At 39.9% G+C, this 20,316-nt stretch overlaps 1 protein-coding gene across 2 annotated transcripts in view; it reads right to left on the bottom strand.

The window, feature by feature from the left end:
- Positions 1 to 726: 726 nt before the first annotated feature.
- Positions 727 to 20,316, bottom strand: part of prkd2 (protein kinase D2) — a 32,179-nt gene continuing 12,589 nt past the window's right edge. The window contains exons 1-19 of one of the 2 annotated variants that reach the window (XM_072392447.1): positions 19,662 to 19,692; positions 11,017 to 11,155; positions 10,446 to 10,577; positions 10,077 to 10,276; positions 9,183 to 9,366; positions 9,029 to 9,100; positions 8,841 to 8,858; positions 8,504 to 8,663; positions 7,685 to 7,796; positions 6,936 to 7,013; positions 6,521 to 6,839; positions 6,221 to 6,273; positions 6,047 to 6,119; positions 5,677 to 5,783; positions 4,406 to 4,567; positions 4,047 to 4,145; positions 3,526 to 3,793; positions 2,981 to 3,066; positions 727 to 2,274 (exon numbers count right to left, since the gene is read on the bottom strand). In XM_072392447.1, the coding sequence (XP_072248548.1) occupies positions 2,050 to 2,274; positions 2,981 to 3,066; positions 3,526 to 3,793; positions 4,047 to 4,145; positions 4,406 to 4,567; positions 5,677 to 5,783; positions 6,047 to 6,119; positions 6,221 to 6,273; positions 6,521 to 6,839; positions 6,936 to 7,013; positions 7,685 to 7,796; positions 8,504 to 8,663; positions 8,841 to 8,858; positions 9,029 to 9,100; positions 9,183 to 9,366; positions 10,077 to 10,276; positions 10,446 to 10,577; positions 11,017 to 11,038 (2,370 nt within the window). In that variant the 5' untranslated portion in view covers positions 11,039 to 11,155; positions 19,662 to 19,692 and the 3' untranslated portion in view covers positions 727 to 2,049. Of the gene's footprint in view, positions 2,275 to 2,980; positions 3,067 to 3,525; positions 3,794 to 4,046; positions 4,146 to 4,405; positions 4,568 to 5,676; positions 5,784 to 6,046; positions 6,120 to 6,220; positions 6,274 to 6,520; positions 6,840 to 6,935; positions 7,014 to 7,684; positions 7,797 to 8,503; positions 8,664 to 8,840; positions 8,859 to 9,028; positions 9,101 to 9,182; positions 9,367 to 10,076; positions 10,277 to 10,445; positions 10,578 to 11,016; positions 11,156 to 19,661; positions 19,693 to 20,316 lie in introns of those variants that run through there. The other variant, XM_072392445.1, reaches the window with a different exon arrangement.

The following is a 20,316-nucleotide window of genomic DNA, read 5'->3' as shown; positions in this document are numbered from 1 at the left end:
GCCATTGCAAATATAATAGCTCGTAGCACGGCTCATAGCATAGACATAAAACTGCCAATACTTTAAAGAAACTAAAAGAAACAGAAAGAGTGAAAGAATGTGTCATTTGACATAGTTTGGCAATGATGATGGAATACAGGAGGAACAAGGATGCTTTTTCACCAGAACTGGCTGAAGTGCATCGATCACAAAATGGAAAACAAATTACTGTTCTCGCCTCTGAAGCCACAGAGAGCTCTTCAGTGCCATTCAGTCTGCGGGAGTTAAAAAAATAAAACAAAGAAAAAAACTGCGGGCACATAAATTCTTAAGTCCATCATATCTATAATTAAGTCTGTGTTGGGCCCATATGAGAACTGTGTTCAGGCACTGATGCCAGTATATCTGGGCAGAAATTACAACAGGCACATCTAGAATAATTTGCGCTTCTTCAGAGAGGGAAAAAAAAAAAACTGCTCATCAGTCAGTGAGGTGAGAGGTAATTTATTGCTGCTGTGCAAATGGTCCTCACTCCCTTGTTATGTGCTATTCAAAGCAAGCCTAAGCTATAGAAACCTTGACTGACAGTTTCTCTTGTAAAAATTGTTGTGAAAAAGCTATTGTCTGATCGTGGCAGAGAACAATTTAATTAGTGAATCCCTATTTGTTCAGTTTTGAGCATGGCTTCTCTTATGAATGCTAAAAATGTAAATGGGTGGATATATAAATAATTCAGGACAAGCAGGACACTGTTGAATTTTTGTATTAGCTGTCATAAGGGTCAGGATCACCATTTAAACATGTAAAACACAGTCTACACATACTGCACAGTTATATAAACTTCAGGTTATACATTTATATGATAGACCATCATTACTACAGAACATTCAGTGGTACATCTAGATAATTCTACACAGAAACACTTAACATATTGACAAGAATAGTCAATAAATGAACTAGATACACATTAAATCTAGTTTAGGGACCCAAGCTGTTCATCTAACCACGTCTTCTGCTGCTCACGTCTGCTGCTGGTAAAACACATCCACTTATCTGCTTGTCATTAAAAGTATAATACAGTCACTTGTGAAGAAATCTTAGTCATCACTGCGATAAACTGCTTGAATTCAGAGATAGATCGGCATTTCCACACAACGGCAGCAATTTTCACCACTCAGAAAATGCTGCTGAAGCTCAAGTTGAATAATCTGTTGGGTGCAGGTAGAAAGAAAGAAAAAGAAGAAAAGGTTTGATAATGGAAGGAAATACATAACCAAAATCAAGAGTTCATTTAAACCCACAATGGCATCTTTAATTACACAAGGAACCTACTGTGGCTTGAAAATAGGGGTAATTACTGGAAGATTTGCTTTCGCCAGATCAATACTTCCAGTTTTTAGGCTACTGCAGGACATGAATTTATGGGAATACATTTGAGAAAACAAATGGCTTTCATGCATGCACTCACTTTAGCAATTACCAGAAGAGAGGAAGTCATTTGTCACTGTAAAGAGCCCCATCACTTAAAGACATTGTGAGGATATTAATAGTTTTGTATTGAGGGTATACGTTGAAGGCATTAGTTTATATTTGACTATTTGCATGAGAAAAAGAAAAGAAAAACACACCTGCAGACTTCAGCTTGTGGTGAAATGCTATTTCCAGATTAACACTGAATCACATTTCAGGGGAACAAAAATAACATCCTGCTACTCATTTCCATGACAAATTTAGACTTGCCATGTCATGTGCAGAGAGAATGTGAAATAGAGTTAGGCAGTCTTTGTGGTAAAAAGAATTCAACTATTCAAAAGATGACAGAAGATATACAAGCAGAGGTAATTGCTACAAATTAAAAGAAGTACTGAGGATCTCCGACTGGAAGAGAGATAATGGATTTATTGCAGTAAAACTGGCACACAGCAGATTCAGAGCATGAAAAGTCTAAACAGCTAGGCACTCTTCTTGTTGGAATCATATTATTCTCTGCAGCTTCCTGTGCATTCAGACTCTAGGTAAACTGCAGCACACTGTGTCTCATTTCTAAATAAGTCCGTTGTTTCATCGAGGTCAGAGAATGCTGACTCTCTCGGTGAGGCCTTGCACATCTGCATCCTCCCCACAGTACTCATCATCAGAGGCTGACGCAGGGGGAGGGGGCACAAAGTGAGCTGGGTATGGCAAGGTGTGTTCACGGGCAAACATTTGCCAGCGGCTGTCGTCACTCTCATGGGTGATGTAACGCTCGCCCAGTTTAGTCTCCAGCTCCCGCAAGTCCAGCCACGTCTGGTAATCCTGAGAAAAGATGAAACAGCACAAGGATGACGTTTCAGTTTCAGGGGCTTTGAAATCAGATAGAAGTTCAAGGGGCTTTCATTGGTTTGTAGTGCACCATCCAGCAATTATTTTAGGTTGTTTGTGTGTTTATCTGCATGAGTCCGCCAAAGAACTAAAGAACGAGAATAGCCCTGAAATTATAAATGACATTTTATCCAGTTAGGGAGACTGTGACAGACTAATTAATGCATGGACATTCTTGCAACAAAAACAACAACATTAGGCTGGTTTTAATCTCTAGAGAAGGCTGTCTGTTTTTCCACTGCTACATGCTGTATTTTCCTTTGAAGACATTTAAGAGTCAGTCAAAGAAAACACATTTCATAGCTAATCTCTCCTCTCATATCCGCCACAGATTTATCAGGAGCAGCTTTGAGTTTGCATGTCAATGCCTTGACATGGATGCATAGTCCTTGTTTTTAATTCTGCTGCTTTTCCTAAACTGGAGTGGATTTTAACGAGGTGATCTCAAGATCTTCAGCTATTGCTTTGCCTCTATGATAGTGTCTGTGGAGAGGCAGCTACATCTTTCATCTTTAATTGGGGACTATAGTTGTACCGGAAATCTGAGGAAAATAACCAAAGGCAGACCATCTCCCTCTTTCATGGATATGTGTGAGCAGTGTGTGCATTTGAGTCCACATGAGTAGTTCCTTTACATTACCTGTAAATATGTATGGCTGAGACTTTTGTCGACACTGTAGCGTTTCCTCATCTTAACTTGCAGCAGGTTGTTAATCAAGTCGATTGCTGGAAACAGAAAAAGTACTCAGATTATTCCATAAAAACAAACTGACTTCTTGCATTAAAAAGCTTCTCCTTTTAACTGTGTATTCGGAAATTAAATTCGGATTTATCAAGCAGAACAAGGTCACATTACACAATCTATTGTGAAAGAATTTCTCTCTTATTTTTGGTCAGTTTTGCTTTAATACCCTTTCTTATTCGCAGTTGATAGTTTATCAGCTACACATAATTAAAAGGTAGCATTGCATCATCTCATGTTTCATTTAGTATTTCATGACAATTATACAAGTGTTTTATGGCATTATGTAAAGAGGTGTTTCCAACATTTAGCATACCCTTACTGGCATAAATGACGTGGAAAAAAATTTAAAATGTATGATTATTTCTTTTATAAGATAGCTTTTGACTAATGTACACATCATTAATAATACAACTCTCTGTTCCCTGCTACTTCCAGTTTACCATCTTTCGAGATCTGCTTCCAGGGATTGGGAGGATACATGAAGGCTGCGTTATGGATCTGATCATTGATATCCTCGTCTTCATTGAACGGGAAAGTCCCGCTGAGACTGACGTACATAATAACGCCGACTGACCACATGTCCAGTGAGCGGTTATAGCCCTGGTTCAGCAGAACCTCTGGGGCCAGATAGGCAGGTGTGCCCACCACTGAGCGGCGGAAAGACTTCTCACCGATGATACGAGCAAAGCCAAAGTCACATAGCTTCACCTGAGAGGAGAAACCAGACAAAAATGGTGAGCAAGGAGGGAGGCAGTATCAAAAGACATGTGTATGAAACAATGAAACTGGTGAAGTAATGGATTCATTTGCAAACGGTAAATAGATGTGAGAAACCACTTAGCAACTGCACATCAAGTACTCTGATGTATTCCTTGCAGAGTGTGAAAACCACAACTACTGCTCAGTTTTTAATTATATAAACTGTATATATATCACAATGTGTTTGTCCACATAGTGGTACCTGTGGGAAAGGATCTGCAGAGGCAAGCAGCACATTCTCAGGTTTCAGGTCACAGTGAACGATGTTCTTGAAGTGCAGATGTCTGAGAGCAGCGAGGATCTGCTCAAACACACATCAACATACACACAGGCATGACCATAACCACAAAAACAGGAAATGACTGAGGCAGAATGCACTATGAAAGCACGTTACACGTTTGAATACTGCTCACATAGGAAATACGAACAAAGACAAAGCAACATCAAAATATCATTGATACATATCCTACATGCAGACACACTTAACAACAAATGCAACACTTTGCCTATCGTAATGTATACTACAAACGTACTTCTACTTTGCTGAGGTAACATACGCACCTGTGTGATGAGGAACTTGGTGAGCCTCTCAGGCAGTCTGCCTCTCTCACTGGAGAGGATCATCTCCAACATGTCACCATGAAGCTTCTCCATCACCACAAATACTTTCTCTGGAGTTTCAAACATGCACTCCAGGTTCACAATGCCAAGGTGGCGTAAACTCTGAAAATAGCACACAGGGGAGAAGAGGGGGGAAATATTGAGGTGTGTTTTGACACAAAAAAAGAAAAAGGAAGTTGTGAAAGAGAAGTATCGACTTAGTTCACCTGAAAATTGCGAGAACACATACTGTTATGAGAGAAAGGGACAGTGAGACCGAATAGGATTTACAGTTCAGATGGAAAACGGTAAACTGATCAGTAATACAGTTATAAACCAAAAATGCCCTGAACTAGTCCTACGATGGCTATTTCATTTAATCTTTTTTTCAGAGAAAGACCTATTTTATATTAATTTATTACTATTTAAAGACATTTTTTTTACTGGAATTCTATGAACGTTGAAGTCCAGTTGATTGAAGCCAAAGGGAAACTAACTGTAGTTAGTTTAGAACAAATAAAGACTTTTGAGTCTCTGTCTCCATCTGCTGTGGAATAATGTTCAGTGCATTTAAGCATGAACCCATTGCAAACCAAATAAATCCAGCAGCAATGCTGAATGAATAGTAATAATAGTAACGATAATAATAGAAAAAGAGTTTATTATTACTATTATTATCATAACAGCATCATATAATGTGTCTAAATCCCAACAAAAAGAAACACTATAAAACAACAGAAAGGCCATTACCCCCATTCCTTTATTGTCTTCAAATAGCTCACAATTTGCATTGGAGGTCCTTTTTTTTTGATAGTCCCCAATTTTGGTAATTATTATTTCATAAGTTAGTTATTTCCTGTTTGTTGACAAATTTATTTATTTAACTATTTATTTAGTTGTTGGGTTTTTTTTTCAACATAATTTTTCAAAATAAGCCAAACATGGAAGCTTCGGGGAAATATTAAGTTCTGCGATTGCTTTAAAATCTATTATACCTGAGAGCAAACACATTATCAGCTGGTTTCCAAGTAGACTGGAACAACATGTCAAATACAAAATAAATATTGGCAATGACTGCTGGCAACATCTAAAATATAAAAAAGTCATAAAAGTCATAAAAAACTTTACACTGTAGCTTTTATATCTTCTTAGATGGAAATTTGGCTATTGGCTAACTGTGCAACACATGGTCAAATGAACATGCAGTATATGTACATTACGTGCATGCTCACCTGTAGGATGGCCACTTCATTCCTCAACTGGCTCTCTTGCTTGGTGGGAAATCGAAGTTTGTCGATAACTTTGACAGCAACATCTCTCCCCGTCTTTCTGTGTTTTCCTAGAATTAGTTGAGATTTATTAGGAGATGTGACTCCGAAGTGAATATGACTTTGTGATGTGTGATAAAGAGTTCTCCAGTAATAAAACAGATCTTGAATGAAACTGTCAAACTCGCGATGAACATTTTTTTTAAAACATGTTCAAAATTTAAAGTCAAATCCAGGCATTTACATTGTTTATTGGCATAAAACCTATTCATCTTTGTTACTTAAAATGCAGCAACCTACAACTCGGTCACTATCACTGAGCAAGCCTCCATACCTCCATAAACTACTCCAAACTGCCCAGATCCTAGCACTTCATCAGCAAAAATCTGATACACAGTGCCAATATCCTGTAAGAAAGGAAAATTCCATTCAGTCAATATCATACATAATGTATAACGCACTAAACATTTGAAGGACCTTGCTAAAATGGATAAAATGGAAGTCATACCACATTTTCTTGAATTTGACTGTTGGACACAGATATGCTGATAGAGGCTTGTCCTAATAAAAATAGAAAAAACACAGGAATGTACAGGTTGTACAGTATGATGTCAAGTTCTAAAGGGGGGGGGTAACATCTGAATCTATCTAAGCAGTATGTTGCACACACTGTTTACTAAGAACTTTGCTCAAACTTAGATCCACAAACTACACTTGTAAAGGGGCACTTTGGCAAGCCAGCTTATTTGGCAAGCCAGCTTCCTCTAAATGCCTGCTCTTTATTTAACAAAAATATTTCCTGACTTACTGTGAGGTGTGTTCCCTTCAGCTGGCGGCGCATCTTGAAAAATGACTGGCATGAGTGCCTGGCGAATGGCAGTCTCCCATGCCTTTGCCACCTCACGTCCAATGCCACTGTTAGGCGCCACCTGACTAGGGGAGGGTGGCGCCTGAGGGAGAGTCTGTGGGTTGTTTGGAGACACAGTGGGGAGGGTGTTGGGGTCCTCCCCTACAAAGTAGCACATAGTGCCTGTAATAAACTCGAAGCAGTGGGGATTGGTGCCTTGTGGGACAAGGGTGAAGTTACTGGCAGGACGCACCTCCAGAATCTCAGACAGAGGGATTTCCTGCACGAGAATGGATGTGTAGGTTAGGGAAATAAAGGTGCACACTTAAATATATGTCTTGGCATCAGAGCTTGTAATTTAATAAATCAAACTTACCTTGTAGTATTTGTTGGAGGTGTTATTCTGGAAAAGGATAATGCACTTACAGTCCAGGCGCCAGTAGTGCCTCTTCCTCTGTTGGAGAGTCAGGGGGGATGGGAGGGGACAACAAAGGTAAGACAGGACGATGAGGAGTGTAATGGGCAGAGGGCAGCAAATAAGGGATTGGGTGATGATAAGCAGTACATTTTAAAAGGAATAGGAAGGTGTAAAGTGGCCAGATAAGAGGGAATATGAGTGAGAGTACAAGCTGCAGGATGCAAGGGAGGAAAAAAGAGAGAGGAAAAAGAAACAAAGGGAAAAGGAAGAAAAAGAGTGTTACTGCAGCCAGAAAGGAAAAGTGTGAAAAAGACCACACACTGATCTTTAAAGATGAAATATAGTAAAAATATTAGGGGAATGAAAAGGCAGAAAATTGTATTTTACAATGAGTGAACCATATATATGCTGAGTGTGATTGTGTTGTCAGAGAAAGTCAACTTCGTCATCAGTCTCCAGATTTTCCTTCCATACACATACGCACCAACACACACTCCCAACATCCACATCGGAATAAAAAGAAACAGAGGAAGCAATAAAGGCAGAGATCAAATGAACAACGTCACAGCTGCTGTAAGAGAAACTGTTGAACAGAGAAAATTAATTGATTCCTATTTTGTGAGTGACTGGAAAGTAAAGTGAAAAGAATAAGGAAAGTTAATCCATTCATCTGAATTGATTTATACTGATATTTAGTGGCCTTTTACCAGTGTGTCCTTATTGCTGTAGTGAACCATCCATCCTTCCTTGATAGCTGTGCTGGACCGACGGGTTGTCTGCCTCACCGACTGGACCACCCTCATTAGAGGGATGTAAACACTAAAAAAGAACAGAATTCAGGTGAAATATGTTGTAGAGCTTCTTTATGTGCTGTTATTTTCTAAAACTAGTTCTATTAGGGTTAGGGTTTATGGGTTAGGTTAGTCCGAAGCAACTGGGTGTCTCTATTGGTTCTTGAGGATGTTTAATCTCTCATCAAAAAGGCTTCCTTAGTTCTAACTGGACTTCTAAGTGAATTTAACTTTCAAAGCAACAGATTTTTCAGAGATGTGTGCAATTTATAAGATCACAATCACAAGAAAATCCATCTTGCCTGGCTAGAAGCTTTATGTTTTTTACTTCCTACAGTCAAGGCCCTTATTGCCAACCATGGGTGGGTTTCACGTGTGACAACAATCAACAATGGTGGCTCCCATTTGCTGATCGGTTCCATGTGGTTCCATTCGGTCCGTTGGATTGGATAAAGTTTGCTCAAGAATTTGAAATAAGGGTCTTTTGTCCAATCAACAGCTATACATTGTGCCTATTCTTTCCCAAACGGTTTCCAGGTTGTTCTTTGGAACACACCATCTTGCACTCTAGGTTAGTAGGTTGTCTGTTGAATAAGAGATTCGATGTTCTCCAACAGCCAAAAGAGAAATACAGGTCCTTTCTTGTGGAGCTTTTAGGACAACTGTGACCTGGATAACTGAAAACCTACTCAGATTTGTTTGTGGTTTATCTGAACATTCAAAATCTTCTCATACCTTTGGTCTCCACTGGTTCCATCTTGGTTGTTGTCAGGAGAAAAGGACCCAGGGATGCTACAAGCTTCATCTGAGTCATCCATTGAAGACTTGTCTGAGGCATCGTACTCACTGCTGTAGTCCATGGGCACCTCAGGGTCTGCACTGGGACTCAACATGTCTACGGCAACAACAAAAGGGAGAAAGGGTTGCGTTTGGCCTTATTCAAATTGATATATGCTGTGAAAACACATCACTACTTGCAGCTGCCATAACAACCACTAAAACCATCAGCAACTATGTATAAAGGGAAAGTACAGCTTTGCATGCATCTGTACAGAGAGCCAATTATACTTACCAGAGTTACTTCTGTTGTCTGAGAAGATAAAGAGATTAGTGCCAGTGAGTTTTATTGTTAGACAGTGAGTTACAACATGTATGGTTATTAGTGTTGACAATGACATGCACAGTAAAAATATTATGAAATACGTGCAGGTTTAAGAGAATCATGAACACTTTAGGATGGTGAGTCATATTTTCCCTCACCTCCGATTGTCTCCCCGAGGCAGTCATTAGGAACCTTGTATGCACAGCGTTTATGGCAGTTGAACTTACAGTCTGAAAGGAAGGCAGCAAAGTTGTAGAATACTTTGGATACCATTGGATATACAGAAATAACTTTGTTTTTGTCTACACTCACCTTTGCACTGTAGACCCTGCCTGAACAGTCCTCTAAGAAGCCTTTTGCAGTACTGGCACACCGTTGGCCGTGTGTACGAGTGAACAGCAAACGTGTGAGGCACCTTCACCTTGCTCATCAGCATCTTATCCAGATGGACTGGTCGGCCTGTGTAGAAACGTCGCGCATCACTTGGGGTCCGTGGCTAGCAGAGTAGAGAAGACATCAAAATTATTTGTAAATGAAGATACAAACAGGTTTGGCTTTAACATGAAAATCTATTAAACTAATCAATTATAAAATGTGTCGAAAATTGTTGATTTTAAGATGTGATTTAAAACTTGAAAACTTTTAAATGAGACGGGTTGTTTTTCTCTGGGAAACTTAAGGGCCGAAACATATTTCTCTGTACTGTCTCCATCTACATGTTATAACATTTTAAGACCACTTGATTGCAGTATCATATGTGGAACAATCTGAGCAACGTGCTACACTTGGTTGTGTTAGTGCTGCTGTTGGTCCTTCAGCTTTGATCCACTGTGGAAAAGACAGAAGTTAAAGAAAGAAAGATCTGCTTTGTGATTGAGCGAAACTCATTACTCATTAACTAATTAGGACTGTCCAGTGCAGCTATTGTCAGGACTTTTCACCCGTACCTCTTTGCTATACATGATTTTTGGAGCTTTGTTGTAAAATCAGTTGTTGTCTGTGTCCCTTTTCAGTTGTAAGTTAATTCAATTAATGTATTAGTGAACAGCTGGTCATTTACACGTCCAGTTGTTACAGACCAAATATGAGTCAAGTTTTTGTGGGTCTGCCTTTATGAGATCAAATAAATGTTGTTCACCGGAAACATTTATCAATTCCAATAACCTAAGAGTGACCAAAACATTGTGTGAATGACATAAGCAGTACCATTTGTGTGTGAGAGCGAATGAGACTGATCTCTTCTGTACAGGTGGAGGCCGTCCCAACACTGTACACTGACTCAGTGGTTGAGAGACGCAGAGACTGGCTGCTGCTCAGAGAGGTGGTGGACAGACGTCGTTTGCGAGCTCCACTGCAGTTATTTGGAATGCTGAAGGCACAACGCTTGTGGTAGTTCAGTCCACATCCTGCAGGGGGCGGCATGGATCAAAGTGTCAGTGAGCAGAACATCAACAAAGCAGCAGAGTGGAGAAGAGAGCATATTTGATGAGTGTTACAGTTAATTTCACAGAGACATTCTCACATTTCAACAAAACGTCTTTTCTAATTCACACTTCGTCTCTCTGTCTTTCTTACCGTCACACTTAAGTCCTTGTCTGACCAGTCCAAACAGCATCTCTCCACAGTGATCACAGAAGGCTGGGGCCCGGTAGGAGTGAACATTGAGCGCGTGGGGCCGAATCTGGAAATCTTCAAAGGTGGCTGCCGCTAAATGAGATAACAGGGGCACAATGGGGTAAGAGTGGGTGTCAAGATACAATCGCACTTGTGCAACTGGACAAACTGTAGAATGATTAGATGGATAAGTTGGAACCTGGATCAGAAAATAGATTGGTTCCTTTCTGATGGAGGAACAGTAAAGACACTATAGTTTGAAACAATAAAAGAGAGATTAACCTTGAGGAAGATACAACCTGTAGTAAAATAAGCTGATGGGAGATAAAGGAGGAACACCAAAGGAAGGAAGAAGGAAGGATATTTATATTTTAATATTGTTATTATGTGCTGTGATGGGGAATAAGAGCCACAAGAGAAGAGAAGAGAAGAGAAGAGAAGAGAAGAGAAGAGAAGAGAAGAGAAGAGAAGAGAAGAGAAGAGAAGAGAAGAGAAGAGAAGAGAAGAGAAGAGAAGAGAAGAGAAGACTTACCAGAGAGCACCACTTCTACCATGTCTCCCTCCTGAATGTCACTTGCAGCTTTAACAAGTTGCAGGATGTTATTGGTGGTTGTGTCATGCTTAAACAGCAAAATCTTGTCATAAATGCCATAAAAGCCGCATTCAGGGAACTACGACATAGAAAAAAAGAAAAGAGAAATCATAAGTAAAGCAATAGAAACCAATGAAGCACTTAAACATCCATCACAAAAAAATAAATAAATAAATTAACAAAATAAGTCGAATTCTGTCAGCAACAGTTATACATTCATACAGTTCTGTTGTGTTGTATGAGTCGGGGGCATTAGAGAAGAACTATGAACTACAGTCTTATCTTCCTGAGCACATTTGTGAGATATGAAAAACTAAAAGTCTATTTTACTCCCAACACTGTAAATTACACCGTAAAACAAACACTCAGTCCCACCAATGTCACTGCAGCCATTCTTAAAATTCTCAACTGCAACTGCAATAAACGAAATAGTCTGAATTTTCATCGTCAGGTGCTCGTTAGCTGTCGTGCTGCTTGTTGTTCATTCTGTAACAAACCAAGTAATCAGCTGCAACATCTACTTGGCTAAAACAGCTGCCCTTAAATTTGGAGGACGGCCGTAACATAATCATCATGATAACTCGCCAATACAGTGTCTTCCTTCTCGGAAACTGCAGTGGGATGGGATCATGTGAGAGAAAGTGACTAAGGCTGCTTCATTTTTCATAAGGCGCTTTCTGAAAATAGTAGCTAAAAGGATTTGGGGAAAAAATGTTTCGAAGTCTAAAACTTACTGAAATGAGTTGGCAGTGTTAACCCAACAAGCATTGCCCCATTGCATGATTGATCCGGGCGCGTGTGCATTACGATGGGAGAGACTGATGTAATGTACATGTGAGAGAGAGATAGATTTCCCTTCATTATTATTGATTATAACAAATATAAACAAGTGGGTAAGATACAAAATATGCTTGTCTGGCTTACTCAGGTATTAGCATTGTGTGAAAAACCCTGACCAGTAAGCTGTTAAGACAGACAAAAACCAGCTGATTAAAGCCAATGAATACAAAACACACGTTAATACTTGGACAAGAGGAGGCTCTATTTATGCCCACATGGTTCAAGACGTCATAACTCGAGGACCTAAACTGAATATTGAGTTAACAATCAGAGGAACTTTTAGGGGGATTGATTTTATTTTCATTAGACTGATTATAATTTTATAACTAACACAAAGCCACTGTGTTAAATTTGAACTTAAACAGTATCCCAAAACAAAAAGGATAATATCGAAACAGAATACCAAAAAGGCCAGTTGGGGTCTTTATGGAAATATGGAAGAGCATGCCCATGTAGCCTGCAACCAAAGTTTGAAATAAAAATGAGAATGGTCTGAAAAAAATATATCTTTTTAGGAATCTGGAAGAATTCTAAAAAAGATGTAAAAAATAGCTACTTTTTATGCTCTAAATAGCCTTTTAAACTTCCACATGTGAACAGCAGGCAAGGTCTCCGCAAAACTATTGGACCTCAGAAGTACAAAGGGCTCCCTTTGGTCCCCACAACTACAGTAAACACAAAACCAAGCAGATAGGTGTAACCACTGTTACACAAGAAACTCAGGTTGAATCCACATATCAAGCAACTCAATCAAAGTGGAAAGTAAGACAAAGGGGAAACTTTATCCTATGTTCTGATCAGTTATACAAGAGCACTCACTCAAACACACTCACACACACACACATACACACACAGGTGTTTCCATGAAGCTCTCCCACAAATATGAGAGATGAAAGTGTCAGTCAGAAATCAGCAGAGCGAGGGAGGCTGTCATAGGAAAACCCTGCTCTCCTGAATAGTTAATACTGCCTGGTTCACTTCAGTGGCCACAACACATGACACCACAGGTCCACACACACACAGATTCATACACACAGGAATACTTTTAGGGGCTTTAAAATCAATTAATCTCTTAGTAAGTACATGTGAGATGCGACAGGAAGATGAAAAAATGGCTTAAGTCCTACATTTTCCACAGATTTCTCCCCCCACACACTTGCTCACACAAACACACAAAGTAGTCATCCCTGCTCCCTTGTTGCTTTTCCCTTGCGGAGTCAAGATTCACAGTCTTGCCAGGCTCTAACAACTTACAGGAAGGGGAACCCTGGTCTCCACCTTGGAACGACACAATGATACACACATACACCTCCTCACTTAACAACAGACACACCCTCCTTATAAACAGCGACACACACCCTGTCTTTCCTCCAACCCCCCACCCCTTCTCAGCATATACACAGTCTGCCTTTCAGTTTCCCAACAGGCTCTCAACACTACCACATCTGAAATGCAGGCCTGGCTTGTACTGCTGCCAAGCTACACAACAAGGCCACCACGCCCCAGCTGTGGGCTACTGCTGCTGACCACAGTCAACAACGAGACACAAAAAAGCACTTTATTTCAACATCAACAGAAGCTCTTTCACTTATCTAACAGCATCCACATATGATAAAGGAAAAGACATACAGCTTGATGGAGATACAGCAGCTTGGCAGGGATAATGACTTCTAAGGATATATCGAACGGCTGTAGCGTAACCATCCAAATGATGCCTTCAGTGTTTGCAGTGTTTTTTTGCTGGAAAAAGCTGGTTGTCTTATTTCCACAAAAATCTGATGAGAGGAATGAAACAAACTTCACCAAACCAAAATTATAGACCATGAAACCAAACCAATGTGCTCAGGGACAATGTGACATTCAGTAAGTGACTTTCAGTTTTATGGTGATGGGTTAGGGTTAAGGGTTATTCAAGAGGGCATCTGATAAAAGTGTTTAATGCAAAGCTCCGATTAGTGCTGCTTTAAATAATGGCTTTATTCATCTGCATTAGGTCTACTGGTGTCTGGCCGCATACATGGTTCTCATTTTGTTTGACAAAGTTAAGAGATATGCATCTCTGATGTTTCATTGTTGACAAGTTGCAGTAAGAGATGTGAACAACTGGGTTGTCATGGACAGATGATGAAACAACAAGGCCCTGCACAAGCACAAACGTGTGCAAAGTTGCCAGTCTTCCTTTTGAAGACTAAGACATCCAGGCTGAAACAACCACACAGCCACACACGATGCAGATACAAATTCTGGTTGTGAGTTATGTTTGTGTATCTTAAGACAGATTCAGCAAAATTCGCCGTCACTTTGCAGTAGTTTTGCAACTCTTTATAATGCATCTCTATATGCTGGGGCCTTTCTGTGTGGTTTGCACGACCGTTTTTGACTTGGACATAATACTTCTAGGAGAAAACTAAAGGGGACCCAGACTCCTCGAGTCATTGAGTCTGTGCATGGTGCGCTCTTCCGGTTGTTTGCCTATGGAGTATTTCACCGAAGTAAGGAGTGTTGCCCGAAATTAACTGCACGGTGCTCAGAGTGACGCGGGTCATAGGGCAGCAGAGTGCCATAGTAACTTACTAAGTTTTGACATGGCTTGGGGAACATTTTAGCAAACCAGTTACTGAAATTTCCTTTCGCCCAAACAAAATAAGAGGATAATTTTTACAGGATTAATACCTTGCATCCAGGCTTGACATTGTCAATCATAGCAGTGAAGCTGCAAGCTCAGTAAAGCAAGGTGTGGTGTGAGGAAGACTCAGAAGCCTGAGGTCAATGCAAGGAAGAAGATGAGATTGGCCTTGCTAATGTTGGATGAACACCAGATACCAGAGGCAGTAAGCGACCATGGAGCCTTCAGGCATGCCGTAAAAGAGTAAACACCTAACCTTCTATAATTAAAAGGGCAGGTTGGACATGTGTTGCAGTGAGATAATGCCATGCGAGTGTAGTGGCAAGGCGCTTCACTTCATTAGTGGTGATCAAAAAATGTAAAAGAAAATTCAGTTGCATCATGACTTCTAAGAATCACTAAAGCCTTTCTTCATCTCCATAAAATATGCTGCAACAGTATCAATTGGTCGTAGTTACTGTGAAAAGCGAGCTGTTAGGCATATGGATTATGCAGTGCGAGCTGGGAAGAAATGCCTCTGTTTAATTTTTGCACATTTTTGTTATGTTCTTCATCTCCTTAAGTCATTAACAATGGAAGACAGTTCATAAATATCTCTGGCTTTGGGTCAGTGAGATGATACAGACAAAAAACTTTCCCAACAGTTTTTGTCAGACTTGAACGCCCATGAGCTCTCTGAGAGAAGTGATTAATGTAATAACTACATGCATCAGTACTTAGGATGGCCACAAAGAGGCAGACCGACTGCTGCCATTTGTAATTGCAAACACCCACAGAGCCCAGATCAGAAGAAACTTTAAGCTCTGCCCAAATCAACTGTCAACCAACTTCTGCAGGCACTGTTTAATGCCAGACCATCTGCTATTAACCCCAGATTATTACTGCTACCGCTCACTGCTTTCTGGCTGAGCAACTCAAGAAACAAGGCGAGTCATATTATCCTGCACCTATTTTCCAAAACATACACAATGCGCCGACCACAACTGCAGCTGCCACGTCTGTACAGACCACAAGTCTTTACAGCTTCACTGACGAGCATGATATCCAAACTTCCCAAAACCACCGTTCCCTCAGAGAAAATAACCATTTTCTTCTTTTTTCACTCTCCCTGTTTAAGTTTTCAGCAAAAGTACAGACTAGAATGAGCATATCCACCACTTATTACTTCCATGTGTATAGCAGCCTGGTGAGAATTTGCATTATTTGACTTGCAATTATGTAATCGTCTCCATATATTTGTGCATACACTGTGCATATATCATTGAGGGTAAAGGTTTGAGGTATTATTAACATGAGATTGCATGTACGTGTGTGTACAGTGTGCAAACAAAAAGGCTGGCAGTATCATCCTATACATTATACTGTAGTAGGTAGAGTGGTTTGCCTGAAGGCAGGGTGGGTCTCTGGCCGCTTTCTTTAGGTTGTCAGGGATCAGGTTGCTCGGTGTTTCCTGCACTATTCCTGCAGCTCTTCGGACCAATGAACCCATAGCAAGTTAAATGAATTATGGACTAGTCTATCTTTACCCCGTCAACTGCCTTTGTTTCCCATCACTTTTATAATCCCTTGAGGGTTAAACTCTGGTCCTACAGAACTAATTACAGTATATGTGTCTTAAAGTTATTCATAAAGACTCTAAGAGTACATTCATGTTCACTGACAATTAGTTTAAGACCCTTTTGAAGTGAAAAAAAAACAATAATAAATTGAAGGAAGTCAAGAGACAACATGTCAAACTCTCAGAGTTAAGAATTTATTTGTATTTTTTAACAAATATAAGCTCATTTTGAGTTTGATACCAGACAAAATTTAGAAAAAAGATAAATTGAAAGGAGGCATGTCTGCGTCGCACCGTCTCTTATTTTGTATGCATAAATTTTGGAAAGTGGAGGGACCGATTGCATTACTTTTAAAACCCGGAAAGAACCCACGCATACATGGGGAGAACGTGCAAACTCCACACAGAAGGAGCCCCAGCCGGGATTCGAACCAGGAATCCCCTTGCCGAGTAAATCTATGTATTGTTTGCGAGCTAAGGCCCAGAGAGCGTGTCTGTATTTCTGCATCTTGTTTGTTTTCTGCCTTTGTATGGTAGAGTTCATACTCCTGTTCATGGATGCAGCTATGAACAGTTGTGTCTGTTTTTAATGCAGCGCTGCTTGAGAGCTGGAACATCTTGACCATTTCACAAGAGTTTCCTGAATCTTTCCATCATATTATGAACTGCAGACAAAAAAAATCAGGAATTCTGCAATTCAATTTAAACTATTTTGTCTGACAATCTTTCACAGAGTGGGATGACTTCATCCCTAAAGGTTGATTATCAAACATGCTATGAACTGGTATCACCTTAGTTATCTTTGTACCTTAGATAACCTTACTCAGTGGCAGTGAGGAAGTTATTCAAATGGAAACTGGAACTGCAAAAGCGATCAATTTGCAGCTGATGCAGCCACCACGATCATCAATCTCCATGTTGTAAACTGTGACTTTTTGTTGCTGTGGATGTAAGTGCTGTTGCTACTGTCAAATGTCATTAGGGGCAAGCAACTTTCTCCAGATTATCTGTAAGTCATTTATAAGAACATTTATCTATTTGAAACATCCTCATGTCATAGCAGTTTGATGCCACAAGGACTGCCTCTTGTGAGAGATAAACGAGCTCAAAAACTTTACATTCAAATACAACGTATGGCTGCTATTTCCTCTATGCTTGCTTGTGCTTCCATCCTGTTGGTTTGTTTATGTCTTTGTTGACCACCTAAGCCTGTACTGAAGATTCCATGCCTAGAGGTGATGACTGAGATGGTGTTTCTGACAGCAACAAGCACAAACAAACTGGAACCTGTATAGTACCTCCTTCTTCTACTTTAGGTCTTTGCTCTTACATTGTAGACGCATACATCAGATTAATGTAATCATTAAGTTTTCATTCAAGGTTTAATTTAACAAAACAAGCAATAAGCAATAAATTTAAGGTTACCGCCTTAATAAAGCATTGTTGCTTGCACACAAGCTCAAGCAGAGATGTCTTGAGTTGGATTTATTTCAACCTTGTGGGCCTGTCAAACGCTATAGGGTTGCTCTTCTTTATATAGGACCTCTTTATATATAGATGCAGCATGTGTGAAGACTTTTATGTCCCGCTGAGAAAGCTTGTCGCTTCTGCTTTTCATTCTCCTCATCACTTCCCCTCTGGCAGTTCAGCATGAGCCACCTTTGACCACCAAGCCGCACAGACACACAAGCATGCATACCCAGGCACCTACAAAATTATATAGAGTTGACTTCTGTGTCAACAAGCTATCGCTTTACAGCTTATAGAACGCAACGAACTAACTGTGCATCAACACTGATGTCAAAAATCAACCTTCGAACTGATCTTGCATTTCTACAGCTCCATGATTCTTTTTGGATCTAGTGAGAGAAACATTTGCCCAACTTGGTTTCACATTATTTCAGAGATGCAAAATGGCTTGAGTGACAGGAGCTTTAAATAACTACATGATACTTAGGGTGTAACTTGTACCCTAGCCAAGGGCTTCATTAGCTATTAGTACTGGTTGCTGGGGATTTCTTTGACACAAACATATGGTCCAAAAACTAAAAACAAATTGACTTTTATGGCTGCTTTAGGGCAGGGGATCTCTAATCCACACAAGTTGCTTCAGAACTGTATTGGTAACATTTTATGCAACATATTCCTAAACTATTATTTTGGTACATTTGAGTAGTAAGTTGCTGTTGTGGCAGTAGAATTCGTGGTATGACTGATATTTCATGTGTGTATCTTATGAGTGTATTAACAATATTTGTCATTTCAACTCTGTCCATGACACAGGACGCTGCAAACCTGAGCGTGTGGTTTATAGCTCTCAAAGGTGTAAGGAAGCCTGCATGTAAAGATGTAATTAATAGGTCGCCTCATGAAAGAATTACGACGTTAAAACTATGTCACGGTCACAGAAAATACGAATGCACACAATTAGCTGTGAATATCATTTAAAAAAAAAAAAACTATGGCTTAGGCTATTTCAATATTCAAATCTAAATAGTGCTTTATGGTCTAAAAGGCATGGTCAGATTAAAAAACTAATGTAAAAAGCAAAAAAAGAATCAACACAGATTTTTATGTTTGGCGTATAACTCAATTTATCATCTTTTGATCGCATGGCAGATCATTTCAAGATCCAAGACTGAAAACACACATCAGAACTGACTGAATAGTTAGTTTTAAGTCTCTAGAACAAGGAGTAAAGTTTTAAACTGTATATGGTCGCTTTATTTTTGTATGGGTCCAATGACGAATGACTGGAGAAGTGAGATGTTACAGAATGACAGAGGCCGGGTTTGTGTTTACACAGTTCTGTACGTGAGAAAAACAACACAGTTTGGCAGAATCAACTGGGCCAATCTTCAGTGATGACAACACATGCCTAATAAGTGGGAATCAGCGTGCTGTGTATGACATTTAACACCGAGCTCTGTAAACATTGTGACCTCTATATCCCTACATGGTCCTCCTCACTGATGTGTTTCTGCAACAGGAGCTGGTTATCACAACAGGAACCTTATCCAGCCATTTTATAGTCAGGAGGAAACACACTGCATCCTTCAAACAACAGACATTGTTTAAACATCCACTTCTTACAGTGTAACAAATCACCCCCCGGCATGTGTGCGTGCACACACTCACATTCTTATGGATTATGATGGGCTTTGATAAACCTGATTTCACTCCTGTGTGGATTTATGCTCTGAAATCTATACCTCTCCCACTGAACCAGTCCTAATTGTTGGAATGGAACTCACCTCATTAACGCGTCAGAAAAAAGGACAGAAAGAGCCTCACCTTTCTGAAAATGATGAGGTGTTCAATGAGGGATTGCCGTGGCAACAAGCACATAAAGACGTCAATGTTCTGACCTCATTAGCTCCTGACAACAACTTGGAACAACGTAGGAATTTTTCCTTTTGTGCTGACAGAGTTAGTGATGGAACAGATGTAATACTGGCCCAGTATTCTATTTTTAACCCTTGTGAGGTCACAGCTTGGTGACGATATGGAGCAGAGGATAACAAGGACAACCATCCCTTCCCTCCCAGTGCCATCAGTTACCTGTTGAGTCTGCCCGACGAATCATAGTGTCCTTAAGTAAACAAAGGATAAGAATTAGATCTTGCCTTTAAAACACTCACATGACGCTCTAAATCACATGAACGAGTATAGGCTCTGTTCCAGGAAGACGAGGAATAAAGTAATAACCGTGACGTCAGCTCACTCCAGGGCTTGGCAGACAAAAAGAATGAAAACAAAATAAGACGTGTCAAGGAGGAGTGAATGAAAAGCTGAATAATGCAGTAAAGTAAACCTTGCTCCTATGATGTCACAAACATCGTATCTTCTTAACACACTTGTAGTCTGCAATTAATGCTCTGAAACTTCCTGTCTCTGCTAAAAGCATACCATTATCACTTTCAACCCGCCTCACAATGCAAAAAGTAATTACACGAATGGTTGAAAGCGAGTCGAGAGCTTCAGCTGTAGAATATAGCTGGAAATAATGGGAATATTTGTGTACACAAATTTAAGACGAAATGCAAAAACTTTCTGCTTCCTGGATTTGACATATTTCCTGTTAAACTAGTAAACTGTAAAGAAGGGGGTGGGGGTATACGGTTGCTTTATTTTGATAGATATTTAGTCATTCAAGTCATGGTTGAACAGAGGGCAACTGGACTTTATTTCTTTGTTTCACACGTCCTCTGGAACC

The sequence above is a fragment of the Leuresthes tenuis genome, unplaced genomic scaffold, assembly GCF_036924035.1.
Source record: "Leuresthes tenuis unplaced genomic scaffold, fLeuTen1.0.hap1 SCAF_9, whole genome shotgun sequence".
NCBI lineage: Eukaryota > Metazoa > Chordata > Actinopteri > Atheriniformes > Atherinopsidae > Leuresthes > Leuresthes tenuis.
Note: the sequence above shows the minus strand (reverse complement) of the source record. Positions and strands in the feature narration are given on the sequence as shown.